The sequence below is a fragment of the Chiloscyllium punctatum genome, chromosome 6 (assembly GCF_047496795.1).
Source record: "Chiloscyllium punctatum isolate Juve2018m chromosome 6, sChiPun1.3, whole genome shotgun sequence".
Taxonomy (NCBI): Eukaryota; Metazoa; Chordata; class Chondrichthyes; order Orectolobiformes; family Hemiscylliidae; genus Chiloscyllium; species Chiloscyllium punctatum.
In genome coordinates this window covers 28,722,045-28,742,286 of record NC_092744.1, presented here as the reverse complement: position 1 = coordinate 28,742,286, position 20,242 = coordinate 28,722,045, and the positions used below count along the sequence as shown (strand labels likewise).

The following is a 20,242-nucleotide window of genomic DNA, read 5'->3' as shown; positions in this document are numbered from 1 at the left end:
TCCTGCCCTGATTTCCCTTTCCAAAATGCAGCAAATCACATTTATCTAAATTAAACTCCACCTGCCACTCCTCAATCCATTGGCCCATCTGGTCAAGATCCTGTTGTACTCTGAGGTAACCTTCTTTGCTGTCCACTACACCTCCAATTTTGGTGTCATCTGCAAACTTACTAACCAAACGTCTTACATTCACATCCAAATCATTTTTATAAATGATGAAAAGCAGTGGACCCAGCGCCAATCCTTGTGGCGCACCACTGGTCACAGGCCTCCAGTCTGAAAAACAACCCTCCACCACCACCCTCTGTCTTCTATTTTCTAGCCAGTTCTGTATCCAACTGGCTAGTTCTCCCTGTATTCCATGAGATCTAACCTTGCTCACCAGTTTACCATGAGGAACCTTGTTGAAAGCATTACTGAAGTCCATATAGATCACGTCCACAGCTCTGCCCTCATCAATCCTCTTCACTACATCTTCAAAAAACCCATTCAAGTTTGTGAGACATGATTTCCCAGACACAAAGCCATGTTGATTATCCCTAACCAGTCCATGCCTTTCCAAATATGTGTAAGTCCTGTTCCTGACATTACAGAAATTTTAGGATAGTTGATCCACCTAACCTGCACATCCTTGGACTGGGGAGGAAACCAAAGCACCCAGGGGAAATCCACACAACAAAAGGAGAATGTGCAAACTCCACATGAGCAGTTACCAGAGAGTGGAATTGAACCCAGGTCACTGATGTAATGAAGCAGCAGTGCTAACCACTGTGCCAGCATTCACCTGGTGCATATGTGCTGCTGTCCAGATGCCTTCCCATTCCCAAACTGATGGGAGTAAAGACTGCAAGGTGACAGAATCCCCACTTGTGACTGTCCTGACTAAATGTCCTCTGCCACTAATCTAGCCAGAGAGAAGTCACAAGATTCCACCTACTGTTTGATACTCATGCTTTGGGATCATAATCTGATGAACAGACTAAAAAGCAACTCACCGACAGCAGAATAATGAGCTTCAAAGCCAGTAAATCGCTCCTCGTTGGAAAAATCTGTCTTGAACGTAACAGTCATGGTGTTGCTGTTTGTTAAGACAAACTCTTGGCCAGGGATTCGTTCAGTGTCAGTACTCTCTCTGCCACAAAACGTTTCCTGCAAATCATCAGACATGACCTAGAATCAAAAGAGAGATTTTAGCACCACAGACAAGGAATGGAAGATCCCACTTTTCATTCTTAAGTTCCATTCTCCACAGCCATCTTGTTAATCCAAACCCTCCTGCAACTCTTCAATTTTCAGGACATAATCTCTTTGATGACTCTCAGTGCAAAGGCTTCTCTCCTCAGATTCTGACTCAGCACTGCCTGTTTCCATGGCAAACGTTGTGTCAAGCATCAAAATATAACAGGTTTCCTGAGCACAATGAATCAGAGATTGTGAAACAGTAACACATACACACACGCACACACACACTCACTCAGTGTCTTGTTAGAAACTTAGCACCTTGGGAAAAAGATTACTTCAAGAAATCTGAGGCAATTTGAGTTTGATTTTCACCACATCTTCAAGATGACTTTCAGAGCAATTTACATTCTTGCACTTTTTCATCAGTTTGTTCAATTTTAGCTGTTTATTCCTGAGCTGATCCATGATCTCACGGGATCAGAGAAACTTTCCATGTTTGTCACAAACAGCACAACTGTAATTCAGCTCAGCCCTGTGCTGAAGCAGTGTCACTGGGGACATCAGATGTACCTCAGGACTCTTTGATTATAGAGGGGGAGAATCTCATGATCATCATTCAGTGCCTCAGTTCAATGCTGATACCATGTTGTCCTTGCTACGGAGCCAGAGTTAGCTCATGTGCAGAGATTGTGGTGTAATGGTAATGTCAGTAATCCTGCAATTCAGACTAATGATCTGGGAACGGGTTCAAACTCACCATGGCTGTTGGTGGTATTTAACTTTAATTAATGAATGTAGAATGCAAAAAATGGTTTTGCTGTTTAAAAAGGGCACAAAACAAATGCCAAACTATTACAGGCCAGTTAATCTTACTTTGTTGGTGGAAAAAATTGTTAACATCAATCCTGACAAATCAGATAAACTGAAACTTAGGCATGGACAGTCAGGGATAGTCAGCATGGCTTTGTTAACTGAAAGTCATGCCTTACAAATTTGAATGCTTTGAGGAAGTGAGAAAGAGGATCGATAAGGGTAGTGCAGTGGATGTTGTCTCCATGGATTGTAGCAAGGGAGTTGACGAGGTCCCACTTGACAGACTGGTCAAAAACATAAAAGCTCATCAGATACAGAATAATGTGTCAAATTGGATCCAAAGTTGGCTTAATAACAAGAAACAAGGTGTAATGGTCGATTACTGCCCTTGCAAATGGAAAGCTGTTTCAAGTGATATTGTGCAGGGCTAGGTGTCTGCACCCCTGGTGTTTGTTTTATCCATTAATGATTTGGAATGGGACATAGAGGCATAACTGGGAAATTTGTAGATGGCACAAAAATTGGCTACGTCGTGGATAGTGTAGAGAATAGCTATAAGCTCCAAAATCATATAGATGGGTTGATGGAGTGGTGAGGAAAGTGCCAGATGGAGTTCAACACTGGTAAGTGTGAGGTAATGCATTTTGGGAGATCAAATAATAAAAGCAAATACACAATAAACGGGAATATATTGAGAACGGTAGATGAAGTGAGAGAACTTGGCATGCAAATGCGTAAGTCCCTAATGGTAGCAGTACAGTTAAATATGATTGTAAAGAAGCAATGGAATGCTCTCCTTCATTGGCAGAGGTATAGAACATTGTTGTGTTGTGTCACCATAGTCTTGCCAGACCATAGGGACTGCTCTCTTATTAGAAAGAAGTGACGTGGTGATTTAACCTGAGGGTCACCAGACCTCAGGCAAGGGAAGACATTGAGAAGGAGAGTCCTACATGGTAACCTCAAACTGATGATGGGAACTGAACATATGCTGTTGGCACCACACTGCTCAGTATAGCATATAAAAGTAGGATCTAATAATGAAATTGTTTTAGACACTAGTGAGGCCACAACTGGAGTATCGTGTGCGTTTCTGGTCACCACATTACTGGAGGATATAATTGCTCTGGAGAGAGTGCAGAGAAGATTTACTAGAATGTTGCCAGGACTGGAGAACTGCAGCTACAAAGAGAGTTTGAAGAAGTTGAGGTTGTTTTCCTTGGATCAGAGAAGGCTGAGGGGTGACATGGTGGAGGTATACAAAATTGTGAGGCATAGTAATAGAGTAGACAGGAGGAACCTTTTTCTCTTAGCACAGAGTTCAAAAGCAAAAGGTCATAGATTCAAGCTCAGTGGCAGAAGAACTGGAGGTGATGTGAGGAAAGCCTTTTTATGCAGAGAATGCTGGGTAGTCTGGAATACATTGCCGAAATTGGTGATGCCTGCAGAGACCCTAAACTGTTTTAAGAAGTACCTGGATTTGCACCTTGCATGCTGTAAGCTACAGGGCTATGGGCCATGTGCAGGAAGGTGGGATTAGAAAGGGCATCTGGGTGGAAGAAGCAAAAGTGACATAAGGAAATGTTTTTTATGTAGTAACTGGTGAGCATCTACAATGTACTGTTCAATGGCCATGTTGCCCCTAATTCTTCCTTTTGCCACATGGATCTCCAAGGTCCCATCACAGCAGTGACTTCTGGAACCAGATGTCAATTGGATGCCAATGGCATGTTGAAAATCGTGGACCCTCTGAGCAGCTGCATGGCTTTAACATTGCCCGAGTGGGACTCAGAAGTGGAGTTATTCAAGTGGTAATTGCATTATATTCTGAGGAAAACAAATTCTGAGGGGTTGGGTGGGGGAGGGGGGAAAATAAAGGCAGGTGAATTCACACAGTATGCTCTCCTTAGAGAGAGATGGGAGTTGAAATGGATCAGTTGATTTAAAGAAGATGTAAAGGTCACTGATTCAATCCGAGGTTTTGGCCAAGTATGTGGAGAGAGATGGAGTGGATGCTGATAGTTATAGTGACAGGTTTCCTATCAATGAGCCACAAGGCCTGAGTTCAAGTCTCACCTGTTTCAAGGATGTATCATAACATCTCTGATTAGAAAATATTTTTTGCAGTTGCTGAATCCCTAGACTCCATTTGTCTGTTGAGCCAGGCATGGAAACTGAAATCTTTAGATAAATTGAACCTATTAGTGCTGGGAGTGAGATTGTTGAATTTGCGTAGATAAATTAATGAATGTTGGACTGGGGCTTGTCTAGTGCAGTGGTGATGTCCCTCCCTCTGGAAAGACTCAGCAGGTCTAGCAGCATCTGTGGAGAGAAAACAGAGTTAATGTTTCGGGTTGATTGAGTTGATTGAAGAAGGGTCACTGGATCTGAAATGTTAACTCTGCTTCCTCTCCACAAATGCCACCAGACCTGCTGAGGTTTTGCAGCAATTTCTGATTTGTGCACACGTGTAATTCAATTTCTGAACAGGGTTGATAAGAAATAATCTGAACAGATAGCGGTTAGGTTCTGGATTGCACTTCCAGAGAGTATTGTGGAGATAGATTTAATCATGGCTTTCAAAAAGGGAATTCTCTCCTCTTTGCTTAACCCCCTTTCCGTTCTCCCTATTTCTCCCTCCCTTTTGATGATATACATTGCCCTTAACAGGCTTTGAACATAAAGTATTCAATTGGAACCATGGATGATTTACTGGTGATGGTTAATATTTGAAAAAAAAACCATGGTAATTTGGTGATGGGCAATAAAAATGCCTGTTCAGTTGTGTACATGTACTGCTGGATATTAAAAAATGTAGAGAGATGTGGTTTGGTTGTGCATGTAAATTTAATAATCAGAAACACAAGTGATTTACTGGTGGTAATTAATAGATGAAAAATCATATGTGTCCACCCTGTCTTTCCCTGTTAATGTGCTGAAGACCTCAATTGGATCACCCTGAACCTTTTAAATTCTAGAGAACAAAGGCCTAATTTATCTAATTACTCCATGTGACTTGACCTCTGGGGTCCAGGTATCATCTTTGCAAACCTGTGTTGAACTCCCATCAAGGCCCAAACAACCTTCCTGAGATGTGCTCTCAGTATTTTAAGTGGGGTCTAATTAAGGTTTTGTATAACTACATAAGGTCTCCACTGGATGTTTCCACTCATTCATCATAGGAATGATTCTGTTTCTAATCAGTAATGCTCTCCATCTCCTCTGCCGTTTTCTCTATCTCTCCTGTAAACCTAGCCCTGACCATCCCGCAGCCATGATTCTGAAATACCTACTATATCATCACTTTCAATTTAAATCTGTGCCTGCAGCTCATTTAATTTGTTCCTTACATGCCATGCATTTGTGTGGCAAACTCCAATTTTGGCTGTACACTCTATCCTATCCTTCAGCATCATTTTATTATTTCTCCCTCCTGGCTTACTCAATACACTTTTTATAGTTCTGCCTTGTTCATTAAACCAGCCTTGCTTGTTCATCCTATTAACCTCCACCTTTCCTCCACCTACTGCTCTGGTTCCCATCCCCCCCCATTAGTTTAAATCCTCTCAAGTGGCACTAGCAAACCTCCGTACAATATTATATGCAACCTGTCTTTTTTCTACAAGTCTTACCAGATCTGGAAGAGATCCCAATGATCCAGATATCCGATTCCCTCCCTCCCACACCAGCTCTTTGGCAATGTATTCAGCTGTATTATCTCCCCGTATCTGGCCTCACTGGCAAATGGCATGGGAAGTAATCCTGAGATTACATCCTTGGAGATTCTGCTTTTTATTTTGCTGTTTAACTCCCTAAATTCCTTTTGCAGGGCCTCATTGTCCTTCCTATTTATGTTGGTAATTCCAATATGGACCACGATTTCTGGCTATTCACCCCCTCCTTTCAGATAGTGAGAACTGCAGATGCTGGAGATCAGAGTCGAGGGTGTGTTGCTAGGAAAGCACAGCAGGTCAGGCAGCATCTGAGGAGCAAGAGAATTAACATTTCGGGCATAGGCCCTTCATCAGGAATGATGAAGTCATTCGCACACTCTTCGACCCCCTTCCTTTCAGAATGTCCTGTGCCCTTCAGAAACATTCTTGATCCCGGCACCAAGAAGGCAGCACACCATCCTGGAGTCTCACTTACGATCACAAAAATGCCTACCCCAGACTATAGAGTGTTCGACTACCACTGCTCCCTCAGTACTCACCTACCAACAGTAGTGCTCTCTAAGTACTGATCCTCTGACGGTGCAACACTCCCTCATAAATATTGTCTGACAGTGCAGTGCTTCATCTATATTGACCCTCCGACAGTGTAGCACTCCTTCAGCAGTGATCCTCTGACAATGCAACAGTCCCTCAGTACTGACTCTCAGAGACAACAGTGATCCCTCACCACTGACCCTTCAATAGTGTTACTCTCCCTCTGTGCTGATCCTCTGACAACGCAGTACTGGCTTTGTATTGAACCTCCAACGGTCCAGTGCTCCCTTAGTACTGACCCTCTGACAGTACAGTGTCCCCTCAGTACTGATCCTTTGACAGTGTCATACTCTTTAAGTATTGAACTTCTAACAGTGCAGCACTCCCTGTCTGGGTGAGGAGAAGTGTTTTATCAAACAGTTCAAAGAAATGGAGCAGATTGTTTGTGACTTTGCTCATGGGGCCTTGATTCTGTTTGTTAAAATTGTTTTGTTCTGGGTTCCCTCAGGCTCCAAATATTTGGTCAAGTCATGATTGGGAACAGCTGCTGGCAGATCAGCCAATGAGTTTCAGCCACCATTCCAGCTGCTTTACAATGTAAGCCTTGTCACTGATTGGTCCAAGTTTGGGAACAGAATCAGTTACACACATTGGCAGCAACAACAACACTAGCATCTGGAGATGGTAACATTTACTGTTATCAAACCCTTAGTCGTCGCTAATTATTTATTTGCATTTTGAACTTTCCAGTAAATATGTCCTGATCATGCGTTTTCAGAAGAGCAATCAAAGAATGGCTGGAAATCACATGATGTATAAATCAGTAGTACAGGTTACACGCTGTATCTGCTGTGGCAGTGTTTGAGTACTACATTATAAAAATTAGAAATGGGAGGAGGCATTCAGCCCCTTGAGCCTGCTCCCTCATTCAATACAATCATGGCTGATCTAATTGCTATCCCCAGCTCCATTCCCCATTCTAGGAAAATTCTGAGAGACAGAATTAATCTCCAAAGTAAGGACTATTCAAGAATAGTCAGCTTTGTCAGAGAGAGATCAAGTCTGATAGGTATGATTGAGTAATTAAGGGAAATGACAAGATGTGTGGATGACAGTACTGCAGCGAGTGTAGTCTTTTTGACAAAGTCTTGCATGGGACAACCCATGGAATCCAGGTCAATTTGGTAGATTGGATCCAAAATTGGCTTTGGTTGCAGGAAACTGATGCATCAAAAACAGAGATTATGTATGTGACTGGAAGCTTGTGTCCACTGACATACTGCAAGGCTCATTGCTGGCCCCTTGTTCTTTGTAGTGTACATTAATGATTGTGACATGAATGTAGGAGGTTTGATCAATAAGTTTGCAGGTGTCACAAAAACTGATGTGATAAATAGCGAAGAGGAAAGCTTTAGGTAATAGGGTGATATAGATGGGCAGAACAAAGGCAAATGGAATTTAATCTTAAAAAGGGAGAGGTGATGCATTTTAGGTAGACTTACAAGGCACGGGAACACACATTGACCCAAACAAATACAGAGGATTAGAGGGATCTTAGTGTGCATATCCACAGATATTGGTGCCAGAATTATGGGTGGATATATTGATTAAGAACTTATGGGATATTTGCCTTTATTAGTTGGAGACATTAAACTCAAGAGCAGGGAATTTATGGTGGAACTGTAGAAGATATTAATTAGGTCAAAGCTGGAGTGTTGCATGAGGTTTTGGTTACCAGATTGTAAGAAAGATGGGATTCTCTGGGAGAGGGTGTGAATGAGGTTAGAGGACAACATGGCCTAGTGGACTATTAGATTAGATTCCCTACATGTGGAAACAAGCCCTTTGGCCCATTCAGTCCACACTGACCCTCCAAAGAGTAACCCACCCTGACCCATTTCCCCTCTTACTAATGCACCGAACACTATGGGCAATTTAACATGGCCAATTTTCCTGATCTGCACATCTTTGGACTGTGGGAGGAAACCCATGCAGGGAGAATGTGCAAACTCCACACAGCCAGTTGGCTGAGGCTGGAATTGAACCTGGCACCCGGGTGGTATGAGGCAGCAGCGCTAACCACTGAGCCACCATGCCACCCTATTAATCCAGAAATTTAGCTTACATCCCAGAAACCCAGGTTTGAATCCTGTCATGGTAGAATTTGTATTCCATTTTTTAAAAAAAAGTCTGGAATTAAGAATCTAATGATCATGAAACCATCTGGTTCCCTCATGTTCTTCAGAAAGGAAATCAGCCCACACATAACTCCAGACCCCAGCAATTCGAATAACTCTCAAATGCCCTCTAAAATGGTCTAGCAAGCTGCTCAACCATGATGAAGTAACAACCAATGAAACTAGACTGACTACTAGGCATTGACCTAGGCACAGTACACCGACTGCAGCATTTCAGGCAGGCAGCTCAGACCATCTTCTCAAGGACAACTAGATATGAGCAATAAATGTTAGCCAGCCAGCAATGTTCATGTCACACGAGACAATAAAAAGGTTTAGTCAACAGTCCTTTAATTAGTAAGAAACCAGGCTTCCATTAATTTCCGAGAGTAAATTATGCCTCTTTGAGCTGCTGACCAATCAAAACCACCTGCACATGGCCCAACCAATTCAGCCTTGACAGAAGAGATTTTTCCTCATCTCTGTTTTAAATGGGAAGCCTCCTTACTCTGAAACTGCAACCAGTAGTTCTGAACTCCCCCACAAGAGGGAAACATCTTCACAGCACATGCCCTATCAAGCCCTCTCAGAGTTGAATATGTTCCAATAACAATATCTTTCATTCCTCTAATCCCAAAGTCCGTGGTGACTGTCCATTGCCAGTTTTATTGGTCACGCCTTGGAGTGAGGAATTAGTGTGGAAAGAGAAGGATCCAATTATCATACTTCATGTAGGTACCAACAACACAGGTAGGACTAAGAAAGAGGTTCTGCTGAGGGGTTATAAGTAGGGGCTAAGTTAAACAATGGAACCACAAAGGGAGTAAACTTTAAATTATGTCTGAACCAGGAGTAATTTGGCATAAGGGGAACAAGATCAAACAGTTGAATAAATGACTCAAAGACATTTTGGGAGAATTGGGTTGGATTCTTGGGTCACTGGCACCAGTGCCAAGGAAAGTGGGAACTAAACTGCTAGGATGGTCCACTTGAATTATAGAACATAGAACATAGAAAAATACAGCGCAGTATAGGCCCTTCGGCCCTCGATGTTGGACTAGATAGGTAGGACTAGATAAGTAGGACTAGAGTTCTGCAAGACATATAACTAATGTTGCAGGGAGGGCTTTAAACTAAATGGGGTGGGAGGGTCATCTGGAAAAGTATCAAGAATATCTCCTCATTCCTGATGGAGGGCTTTTGCCCGAAACATCGATTTTCCTGCTCCTCGGATGCTGCCTGACCTGCTACGCTTTTCCAGCACTACTCTAATCTTGACTCTGATCTCCAGCATCTGCAGTCTTCACTTTCGCCAAGTATCAAGAACAGTCAAGGCAATAGTGCAGGGTAACGACTAGGGTAATGATTGTTAGGGTGTGACAGGAAGGGACTGAGCACAAACAAACAGTGTGCACCAGCAAATATGGTCAAAGTTGACAAAAGTAGAACTCAATGGCTCTTTATCTGAATGCATGCAACATTCTTGGGAAGAAGGAAATATTGACAGCACAAACAAAGTAAATGAGTGTAATGTTGTTGGCAATATCAGAGACATGGTTGAAAGATGACCAAGACTGAAAATATTGAAGTGTGTTTGATATTTTGGATGAACAGAAGAAAAGGAAAAGGAGGTAGAGTAGCCCTGGTTAAAGGAGCAGATAAAGCACTGTGGTCAGAAATGGTTTGGGTTCTGGATATCAATATGTAGAATCAGTTTGTGTATAGATCAGAAATAATTAAGACCATAAGGCCATAAGACACAGGAACAGAAGCAGGCCATTGGCAAATTGAGTTCCTCCATCCAAAGTTGGGATTAATTTAGTGAACCTTATCAGGACTGCCTATAATGTCAATATGTCTTTTCTCAGGTAGGGGGACCAAAGCTGCCCACAGTATTCTAGATGTGTTCTAACCACAGCCGTATATACTTTTAGCAAGACTTCCCTATATTTTTTACTCCAATCCCTTTGAAATAAAGGTCAACATTCCAAATACCTTCCCTATTACCTACTCAACTGATATGTTAGCTTCGTGTGATTTATGCAAGTGGACCCCATATCTCTATGTGCTGCAGCCAATTACAACTTTCTGTAGTTGTTTTTTCTCCATTTAAGTAATATTCAGCTCTTGTATTCTTCCTGCCAATGTGCATAAGATCACATCTTCCCACATTGTATTTCATCTGCCACATTTTTGCCCACTCATTTAACCTGTCGATATTTCTCTGCAAACTCTTTGTAATCCTCACCACTTGCTTTCCCACCTACTGTTATGTCATCTACAAATTTTGCAATAATACATTCATTTCCATCAGCCAAGGCATTAATACAGACCGTGAATAATTGTGGCCCCAGCGCTGATTGCTGTAGCACTCCACTAATTACAATGTTCCCCATATCCTCTTCAATCTGATCCTTAACCTTATTTAGTTATTCTTCACTTCCTTTTCAAAAGTATTTTGGATTGTCCATTGGGCATATGTTTGTGTCAAGAACTGAGTGATCATGTTTGTGTTAAAGTGACAGATTGATTTTTTTCTGAACTTTGCATTGTTTCTATGAATCAACATTTGACAGCTTAAAGTTTTCCTCTGTGTCCAAAGGCATTTATATATCCTGCATTGTTAACTGAGCTATCGACAGAGAGATCAGGAATATACAGAATATCAACTGGGCTGGTAATAGTGTGAGTTTCCATCTCACCTTCACATAATCGTATTCACAAAGATAGGAAGGCTCCAGATCAAAATGCATGAAATAGAGTTTGATTCGGAATCCCGTAGGAACTGTGATATTCCAGGTTGAGTCTAAATCACTTGGGTAACCTTCTGGGTAATTGGGAGACTGAATCTGCCCAAACATCCCGGTCAGTTCAGTGAAGTTTGCTCCAGCTGGGGAGAAGAGGCACAGCACAAACAACCAGAAGCATCTGCCAAAGGAAAAAAAGAGAATTGATTAGAGGCAAGATGTTTAAATCACTGAAAGTGGAGGGCAGGAACCAAGGGAGTGGAGGGACGAGAATTAACAACCAGAGTCAAACATTTCTTCATTTGCACAGTGCTGTAAAATAAATCAGATCAACAATGAACAAATGAAGACTGATATATAGACTCACACCATATAGATAGGAGGCTATTCGGAGAACTGGAGGAGGCCATTCAGCCCCTCACATGTGTTCTATCATTCAATACGATCATGGATGATCTGTACCTAGTTCCACCTGGCTCCATATCCATTAATAAACTTGGCAGAGAAACTCAGCGGTGTCAGACTGAATTTTTTTTAAGTCAGTGGGGTGGGATTTTGAGAACTTAAGAATTGTCCCAACTTTTAGGTGAAGAAATGCTTCATAGATAAGATCGGGCAGAATTGTAAATCACATTTGTGAGGGTTGGACAGCCTGTACGTACACAGACGCAGTGAATGTGAGGATGCACCCTACCATAACATCACCAGGTAACTCATTGCTCTTCACAGTTCAGCAAGTGTTTTGATAGCTTGCTTTTGAGAAAGGCTGTCTGGTCATTCTATGCACCAGGTCCAATGGATGCAGTATTTAAAGATGGCTTGCATTTTGCAGATGTAGGCACACGGTTAAAGATGACTTATTCCAGTCATTGTTGGGATGACTGATTTGTATATCAGTGTTGGCTTTGAGGCCTCTTAATGCTGTCAAACATCAAGATTGCACATGAAAATCAGACCAGTCACTTGGGAACCTCATTATATGTGTACATTCAATCAGCTAGGTGTGCCTTCAGGGATTTATGTTTTCAGTGGACATTGGTTTGTGTTGGAATTACTGGGAACTAAGAGATCCTAGCTCAGCAAATATTTCTTCCTGTCTGATGTGGGGTCAAGGCACACCAAACTGAAATCACATGCAAGGATAAACTCATTGCGTTCAGATAGCATGTGGTCAGAGAGATTTACTACATATTTAGTGAGGTCACTAATTGTGTTGCCAAACCATTTTTGCTTAAGTGAGTTTATAGTGTAGTCATCTATTAAAGCAATATAACAGCATCAACAGATCAAATCAAAAAAGTAAAGAAATTTGCACAGTCCAGACCAAGTGCAGAGTAGATCTTGGCATAGGTTAGTCACCCTATTACCAATCTCACCTCACATTAATGCTTGTTCAACCGTGGAATTAAGTAGTAGCAATGTGAGTGATGTGCCGTTAAATGAATGCTGCCATCATACCAAAAAGATGTTCCGTTATCACTCAAATGAGTAAGATGGTGTATAAATTTCAGTGCTATTGTGATGCCAGATATGTAAGCCTTATGTCCCAAACTTAAAAATGTGTTGCTGGAAAAGCGCAGCAGGTCAGGCAGCATCAAAGGAGAAAGAGAATCGATGTTTCGGGCATAAGCCCTTCTTCAGAAATGAGGAGGGTGTGCCAAACAGGCTAAGATAAAAGTTAGGGAGGAGGGACTTGGGGAAGGGACGTTGGGAATGCAATAGGTGGAAGGAGGTTAAGATGAGGGTGATAGGCCGGAGAGGGGGTGGGGGCGGAGAGGTCGGAAAGAAGATTGCAGGTCAAGAAGTCGGTGCTGAGTCCAAGGGTTGGGACTGAGAAAAGGTGGGGGGAGGGGATATGAGGAAGCTGGAGAAATCTGCATTCATCCCTTGTGGTTGGAGACCGCAATTTCCCCTCAGACGTGGTTGACAATGCTCTCCACCGCATCTCCTCCACTTCCTGCTCCTCCGCCCTCGAACCCCGCCCCTCCAATCGCCACCAGGACAGAACCCCACTAGTCCTCACCTACCACCCCACCAACCTCCAGATACATTGGATCATCCTTCGTCATTTCCGCCACCTCCAAACGGACCCCACCACCAGGGATATATTTCCCTCCCCACCCCTATCAGCGTTCTGGAAAGACCACTCACTCTGCGACTCCCTTGTCAGATCCACACCCCCCACCCAACCCAACCTCCACTCCCGGCACCTTCCCCTGCAACCGCAAAAAATGCAAAACTTGCGCCCACACCTCCCCCCTCACTTCCCTCCAAGGGCCCAAGGGATCCTTCAATATCCATCAGAAATTCACCTGCACCTTCACACACATCATTTACTGCATCCGCTGCACCCGATGTGGCCTCCTCTACATTGGGGGGACAGACCGCCGACTTGCGGAACGTTTCAGAGAACACCTCTGGGACACCCGCACCAACCAACCCAACCACCCCGTGACTGAACACTTTTAACTCCCCCTCCCACTCCACCAAGGACATACAGGTCCTTGGCCTCCTCCATCGCCAGACCATGGCAACACGACGGTTGGAGGAAGAGCGCCTCATCTTCCGCCTAAGAACCCTCCAACCACAAGGGATGAATACAGATTTCTCCAGTTTCCTCATTTCCCCTCCCCCCACCTTTCCTCAGTCCCAACCCTCAGACTCAGCACCGACGTCTTGACCTGCAATCTTCTTCCTGACCTCTCCGCCCCCACACCCTCTCCGGCCTATCACCCTCACCTTAACCTCCTTCCACCTATTGCATTCCCAATGCCCCTCCCCCAAGTCCCTCCTCCCTACCTTTTATCTTAGCCTGCTTGGCACACCCTCCTCATTCCTGAAGAAGGGCTTATGCCCAAAACGTTGATTCTCTTTCTCCTTTGCTGCCTAACCTGCTGCGCTTTTCCAGCAACACATTTTTAAGCTCTGATCCCCAGCATCTGCAGTCCTCACTTTCTCCTATGTCCCAAAGAGTAGTAGCTCGTACCAAATGGAATATTCTTTGGCTGTTTGCATCAATCCAACTAGCATGCACTTGAAAAACTCACAAAACATTATCTGACATTAGATTTGATTCTGTAATTGGATAGCATTTTCTGAATAATCAAGGATGTGCAATGAATTAAATAGACAACCAAGTTCGAGTTGTAATTTGAGTTTGCAGTGTGGCACATATATGTGTCCTGGAAACTAAATATATGAATACACAAGGTTATATCTGCATTGTACTATATTTGTATATCACACATACGCATTCAAATCAAGAACAGAAATGGGCTATTTAGCCCCTCAAGCCTGATCTGCCATTAAATAAGATGAATATAACCAAAGGTTCACATTCCTGCCTGCCTCTGTTAACCTTTCACCCATTTGTGCTGAACAAAAATCTATCTAACTTTTCCTGAAAAATATACAAGAATTAACGGCACGGTGCCTCAGTGGTTAGCACTGCTACCTCACAGTGCTCGAAACCCAGGTTTGATTCCAGTCTTGGGTGACTGACTATGTGCAGTTTGCACATTCTCACTGTGTCTGTGTGGGTTTCCTCCCACTATACAAAGATGTGCAGGTCAGGTGAATTGGCCATGCTAAATTGCCCATAGTATTCAGGGATGTGTAGGTTAGGTGCATTATTCAGGGGTAAATGTAGAGTAATAGGGTAGTGGAATGATTTTGGGTGGAATACTCTTTGGAGGATCGGTGTGGACCTGTTGGGCCAAAGGGCCTGTTTCCACACTGTAGGGATGCTCTTCAAAAAAAAATTCTGTTTCCACCACCTTTTCAGGAAGGGCGTTCCAAAGACTCATAACCTTCTGACAGAATATATTTCACGAGTTTTGAGAAGATGTGTAGTTCAGGTTGAGGTTCTGGGTATAGGTTTGCTTGCTGAGCTGGATGGTTCGTTTTCAGACATTTTGTCAACATCGTAGGTAACATCGTCAGTGAGCCTCCAGTGAAGCACTAGTGTTATGACCACTTGCTATTTAGGTGTTTAGCTTTCCTTCGGTTGGTGATGTCATTTCCTATTGTTTTGTGAACAGTGACTCCCAGGTTCTTTTGCACATCAATATTTTCCAACCTCTCATTCAAAAAATATTTTGGATATCCGATTTTCATAACAAAATGGATAATATTTCATTCATGGACATTACATTATCTGCCATGTGCTTGCCCACTCATTAAGCCTTCACTATTTAGTTTAAAGTCCTCACTATTAATGACTCACTGGAACTCTGGTTCCAGCACAGTCCAGGTCCCAAGTTATTCAGTTACCATGATGTTTCCCAGTGCCCCATGATAGAAACCTTTATTTATTATACGCTCATTTGCTGTGCTTTAGTTAATAATCCAGGGGTTATTACCTTTTGAGGTTATGCATCTTAATTTAGACCCTAGTTGCTCATACTCTGTATGAACCTCTTTCTTTGTTCTGTCATTGGCATTGGTACCTACGTGGACCTTAGCAACTGGACATTCCTCCTCCCACTGCAAGTTATACTTCTGCCCACAGAGGAGTCCTGAACCTCAGCTCTTGGCAATGTTTATCTAATGTAGTTCAAGGAATGCCTGAAACGTAATGGAATGAAGGAACAGTTGATGGATGCAGTATATTAATTAAATGTTAACTGGGCTTGAATTGGTTATATAAACATAGCTTGTAATCAGTGGAATGCGAATTTTGTGGAGTGTGCTAACTAAAATAAAGCTCTCACATAAAAGTATGGACATCAATTTTATTCAAATACAGTTATCATTTGGTATATAACAAGGAACGCAGCTGTCTGGACCTCCAATCTTAGCTACAGAGAATTGTGTCCATTGCTCTGACTACATTGTCCCCTACTTTCACAACATTTCTCTTAACTCCCCCTGTTAGAATAGCTTTTCTGAAGCTGTTATTGGGATTTGTTTGCCTTTTTTGTCTTTGTTTCTCTACCAATCCCCAATTCGACTAAACTTTACACTTATATATATCCTGTTAGTTGTATTTTACATTTCAACTTTGCAATTGACTAAAGCTATTATCATTCATAGAGACTGCTGGATGGTCCTGTATCAAATTTAATAATTTTGAACACCTTTCATTGTTTATCTGTAGTTTTACCTGATAACAGCTTTAACCAATTTGCTATTTCAGTTTCTGTCCCATCCTGCTAAAATTAACATTAATGTTATTAGTAATCAGAGTTACTGTGTACCTCTTCTTATCCAACACAGAATTTATTCATATTATGCTTACTGTCAGTTAAAAGACCTCTTACAGAGGATTATTAGCTTTGGCTCAGTACTCATTAATAAACTTAGAATAGCCTGCACTCTTACTGATTCTAAAAGATGTTGCTACAGAGATCTAGCATCAATACACTGAAGAAATTCACCAACTTTCTGATTGTGGAGCAGTGTGTCTTAATCTATATGGAAATTAAAACTTCTTCTTAAAATAACTATGCTTCAGTTACAAACTGCTCTAGTCCATGAATTAGTCCAATCTGTAATTTCATTGCTGCTATCAAGAAGTCGATTGACAATTCCCATTACATGTCTAAAATATGGTTTTTGCTTTACTTGCAGCAATCCACTCTCTGGTGAATGCCTTCCCTGGCAACAGCCTACTTCTTCCTCGTAATAATATCTGCAATCAAATTGAATAAATGTTGTTCACGTAATTTTTCTTGACCTTTTAAATACCTTATAATTTTATGGAATATTTAACACAATTATGATCAGTTTGCAGCCAGTCTCTGCAAGGATCACCTGATTAGAAGAAATTGGAGGAGTAGACCATTCAGCCTCTCCAACTTGCTGCAATATTCACTCAGGCCATGGTTGATCAAGTTATGAGGTAAAAACAATGAAGGGCTTTTCCCCGAAACATCGATTTCGAAGCTACTTGGATGCTGCCTGAACTGCTGTGCTCTTCCAGCACCACTAATCCAGAAGTTGATCAAGTTATGGCCTAATTTCCACATTCCTGTCATTACTCTTGAATCCCAGGTCAATCAAAATTCTGTCAAAATCAGATTTGAATATATTTAGTGATCCAACCTCAACTGCTCATTGTGAATTTGAATTCTAAAAATGAACAATCATCTGAGAGAAGAAATTTCTTATAACCTCCATCTTAAATGGGATATCATTTATTTTGAAACTGTGCCCCTTGATTTAAAATCCTCCATGAGGCAAAATATGGTCTCAGCAACTGCCCTGCCACATCATATGCATGGCATTCCCTCAGAGCAGTATTACATTTTCAACCTCACTAAATTAATTTCTGATTCAAACAGGGCATCATATAAGCTTTTGTGTGTGAGTGCGTGAATGATTGTGTGAGTGTGACAATAGTGTGAGTGTAAGTGTGAGTGAGTGCATGAGCGAGGGAGAGTGTAAGCTACTTTGAAGCCAGGCACCCAATACATCCAGATTCTGGATTAGTGCTGCTGCATCCAAACAAGACCTACTTTCTCAAGTTGCTGCTGAGACCAGGCAGTGAATTCTTTTGTTGTTCATTCATGGAACAGAATAAGTAGGGACCAGGAACAGGCCACTCAGCCCCTTGAGCCTGTTCCACCATTCTAATCATAGCTCATCATTTATTTCAATGGCATTTCCCCACACCATCCCCATATCGCTTGTCGTCATTAAAAGCTAGAAACCTATCAAGTTTTGTTGAAACATTCTTAATGACTGAGCTTCCACAGGTGGCATGGTGGCTCAGTGGTTAGCATTCCTGCCTCACAGCACCAGGGACCGGGTTTGCTTCCAGCCTCAGGTGACTGTCTGTGAGGAGTTTGCACGTTCTTGCCATGTCTGAATGGGTTCCCGCCACAATCCAAAAATGTGCAGGTTAGGTGAATTGGCCATGCTAAATTGCCCAAAGTGTTCAGAAATGTGTAGGTTAGGTGCATTAGTTAGGGGTAAATGTAGGGGAATGGGTCAGTGTGGACTGGTTGGGCTGAAGGGCCTGTTTTCACATTTTTTAAAAAATGTGAGATTGAGAATTCCAAAGAGTCAACATTCTCAGAGTAAAGAAATTCTTCCTCATCTCAGTCCGAAAGGGCCTATCCCTGATTCTATGTCCCTAGCTTATAATCAACAGCCTGGGGAAATGATTCTTTCCGCATTTACCCTGTCTATCCCTTTAAGAATTTTTCAAGTTTCTATGAGATTGCCTTTTATTCTTTGAAACTCCAGAGAAGTCTCCTCAATGTCTCCTTGTAGGACAGTCCCACAATGCCAGTAATCTGGTGAACATAAGATCACACAAAACAGGAACAGGTGTAGACCATCTGGCCCCTTGAGCCAATATTCAATAAAATCATGGCTGATCTCTTTGTTGACTCAGCTCCACCAACCCGCCTGTTCACTATAACTCTGAATTCCTTTACTGCTCAAAGATCTATATATTTTTGCCTTAAAAACATTCGACGTGATAGCCTCAACCATAACACTGGGCAGGGAATTCCACAGATGAACTGTATTCTTTGACAGTGTTTCCCAATGTAACTCCATTTTTGAGCCTTTTAAATTGTCACAACCTCTCGTGAGAATTGAGTCAGCAGGGGGTCTGTTCAAGACAGAGTGCAACTCTTATGGCTCAGCTGGAGGGCTCCACAGCTGCCAATGCTTCCTCAGAGATCATGAACCTCAAAAGTACAGCCTGGGACCCCACTTGGGGTTCATAACCTCTACTTTGGGGAGCCCAGCTCTGTAGGATTAGGGACTGAAACGGAAATTGCTGAAAAAGCTCAGCAGGTCTGGCAGCATCTGTGCAGAGAAATCAGAGTTAATGTTTCACGTCAATTGACCCTTCCTCAGAACTACAGGATCACGGAATGGGACCATAACTGCACTCAATCCTCAGGAATGGTTTAGCCAGTTTTATGTATAGTTGCTGTAAGAGTCTTTGCTGATGTAGTGAAATCCTTGTGTAACCAAGGTTAACATGCTGTTTACCTTCCAAACTACTTGCCGCACCTGTGTGCTAGAATTCGGTGACTTATGAACAAGAAGAGCACCTTCCTACCTTGGATCTTTTGGACAGCAACACTTTTTTTTTAATTGCTTCATCATTTCAGAAATATTCTGTGCTTGTGTTTCCTAACCCCAGACGTATCCACATTATATTCCCTCTGCCATGCTCCTGCCCACTTACTCAGCCTGACTAAATTTCGTGGAAGCCTGTCCTACAAGTCCCTTCAGAGTCACACACTCTTGTGTTTGCAGCAAACTTGGGAATATTATTTGGAAAAACGACCCAACCCCCACTCCCCCAGCCACATCATTGCTACAGATTTGTCAGCAGTTGGAACCATGCAGGTTCCCTGCTCATAGCCTGCCAACTTTTATATTCTGCTCTGTTACTGAACGATTCTCAGTAGATGCCCGTTAATCTCTCAGGCGAAATCAGCATTCCTTATGCAAGATGTCAACATTGAGATTGAAGGACGTTGTTGAGTGAATGTGAGCAGGAATCTGGTATTGATCTCTGTCGAGAATAGACTCGATTGGCTGAATGGCCTCATTGCGGGCAGTGGCTGGAACAATGTCAGGAGTTGGTACAGTTTCACTTTGATTTCAGTGTGTTTAACACTGGGAGCTGGGAAAGTCAAAGCAGCGGCCTGACGGCGGAGAGAGTCCGGGACTGAACTTTCCACTTGGGGAGTTGTAAAGCCGGGCTGCGGCCACACAAAGGGAGCGCTCTCGATCCCTCCCCGCCACCCCACCCGGCACAAAGAGAGTGACCCTGGCCGGGCCAGGCAGCCCGCAGTCTGCCCCCCGTACTCACCCCATGCCGCCTGTTCGCATTGCCCAGCTCCTGGAGCCGCTCTCATTCACGTCGCGTTCCCGGCTCTGGGTCCCGCAGTCACAAAGAGAACAGAAAGTCCAAATCTTCGATGGAGCTACAGCTCCCCCCACTCCCCATCCCCACCCCCTCGAGTCAAACTCCAGCTGCTGGCACATCCCAGCAACTAGAGCACTGCGTTCTCGCAGTCACCGGGCCAGGTCCAGACAGCCCTCACTTTACACGCTCACTACCATCTACACACTAATCTCTCACTTGAAACACACACGCTCAATTCACTCTCCTTACTTTACACACTCAACCCTTCATTAC

The 20,242-nt window shown here is 42.9% G+C and overlaps 1 protein-coding gene across 5 annotated transcripts in view; it reads right to left on the bottom strand.

The window, feature by feature from the left end:
* masp1 (MBL associated serine protease 1) overlaps window positions 1-20,033 on the bottom strand; it is a 126,566-nt gene extending 106,533 nt beyond the window's left edge. For all 5 annotated transcript variants that reach the window (XR_011960872.1, XR_011960873.1, XM_072572204.1 and 2 more), the window contains exons 1-3: window positions 19,913-20,033; window positions 11,083-11,308; window positions 996-1,170 (exon numbers count right to left, since the gene is read on the bottom strand). Coding sequence is in view for 3 of the 5 variants with exons in the window: in XM_072572204.1 (XP_072428305.1) it covers window positions 996-1,170; window positions 11,083-11,308; window positions 19,913-19,932 (421 nt within the window). In the remaining 2 variants the exon portion in view is untranslated. The remainder of the gene's footprint in view (window positions 1-995; window positions 1,171-11,082; window positions 11,309-19,912) is intronic.
* Between the last annotated feature and the right edge of the window lie 209 nt (window positions 20,034-20,242).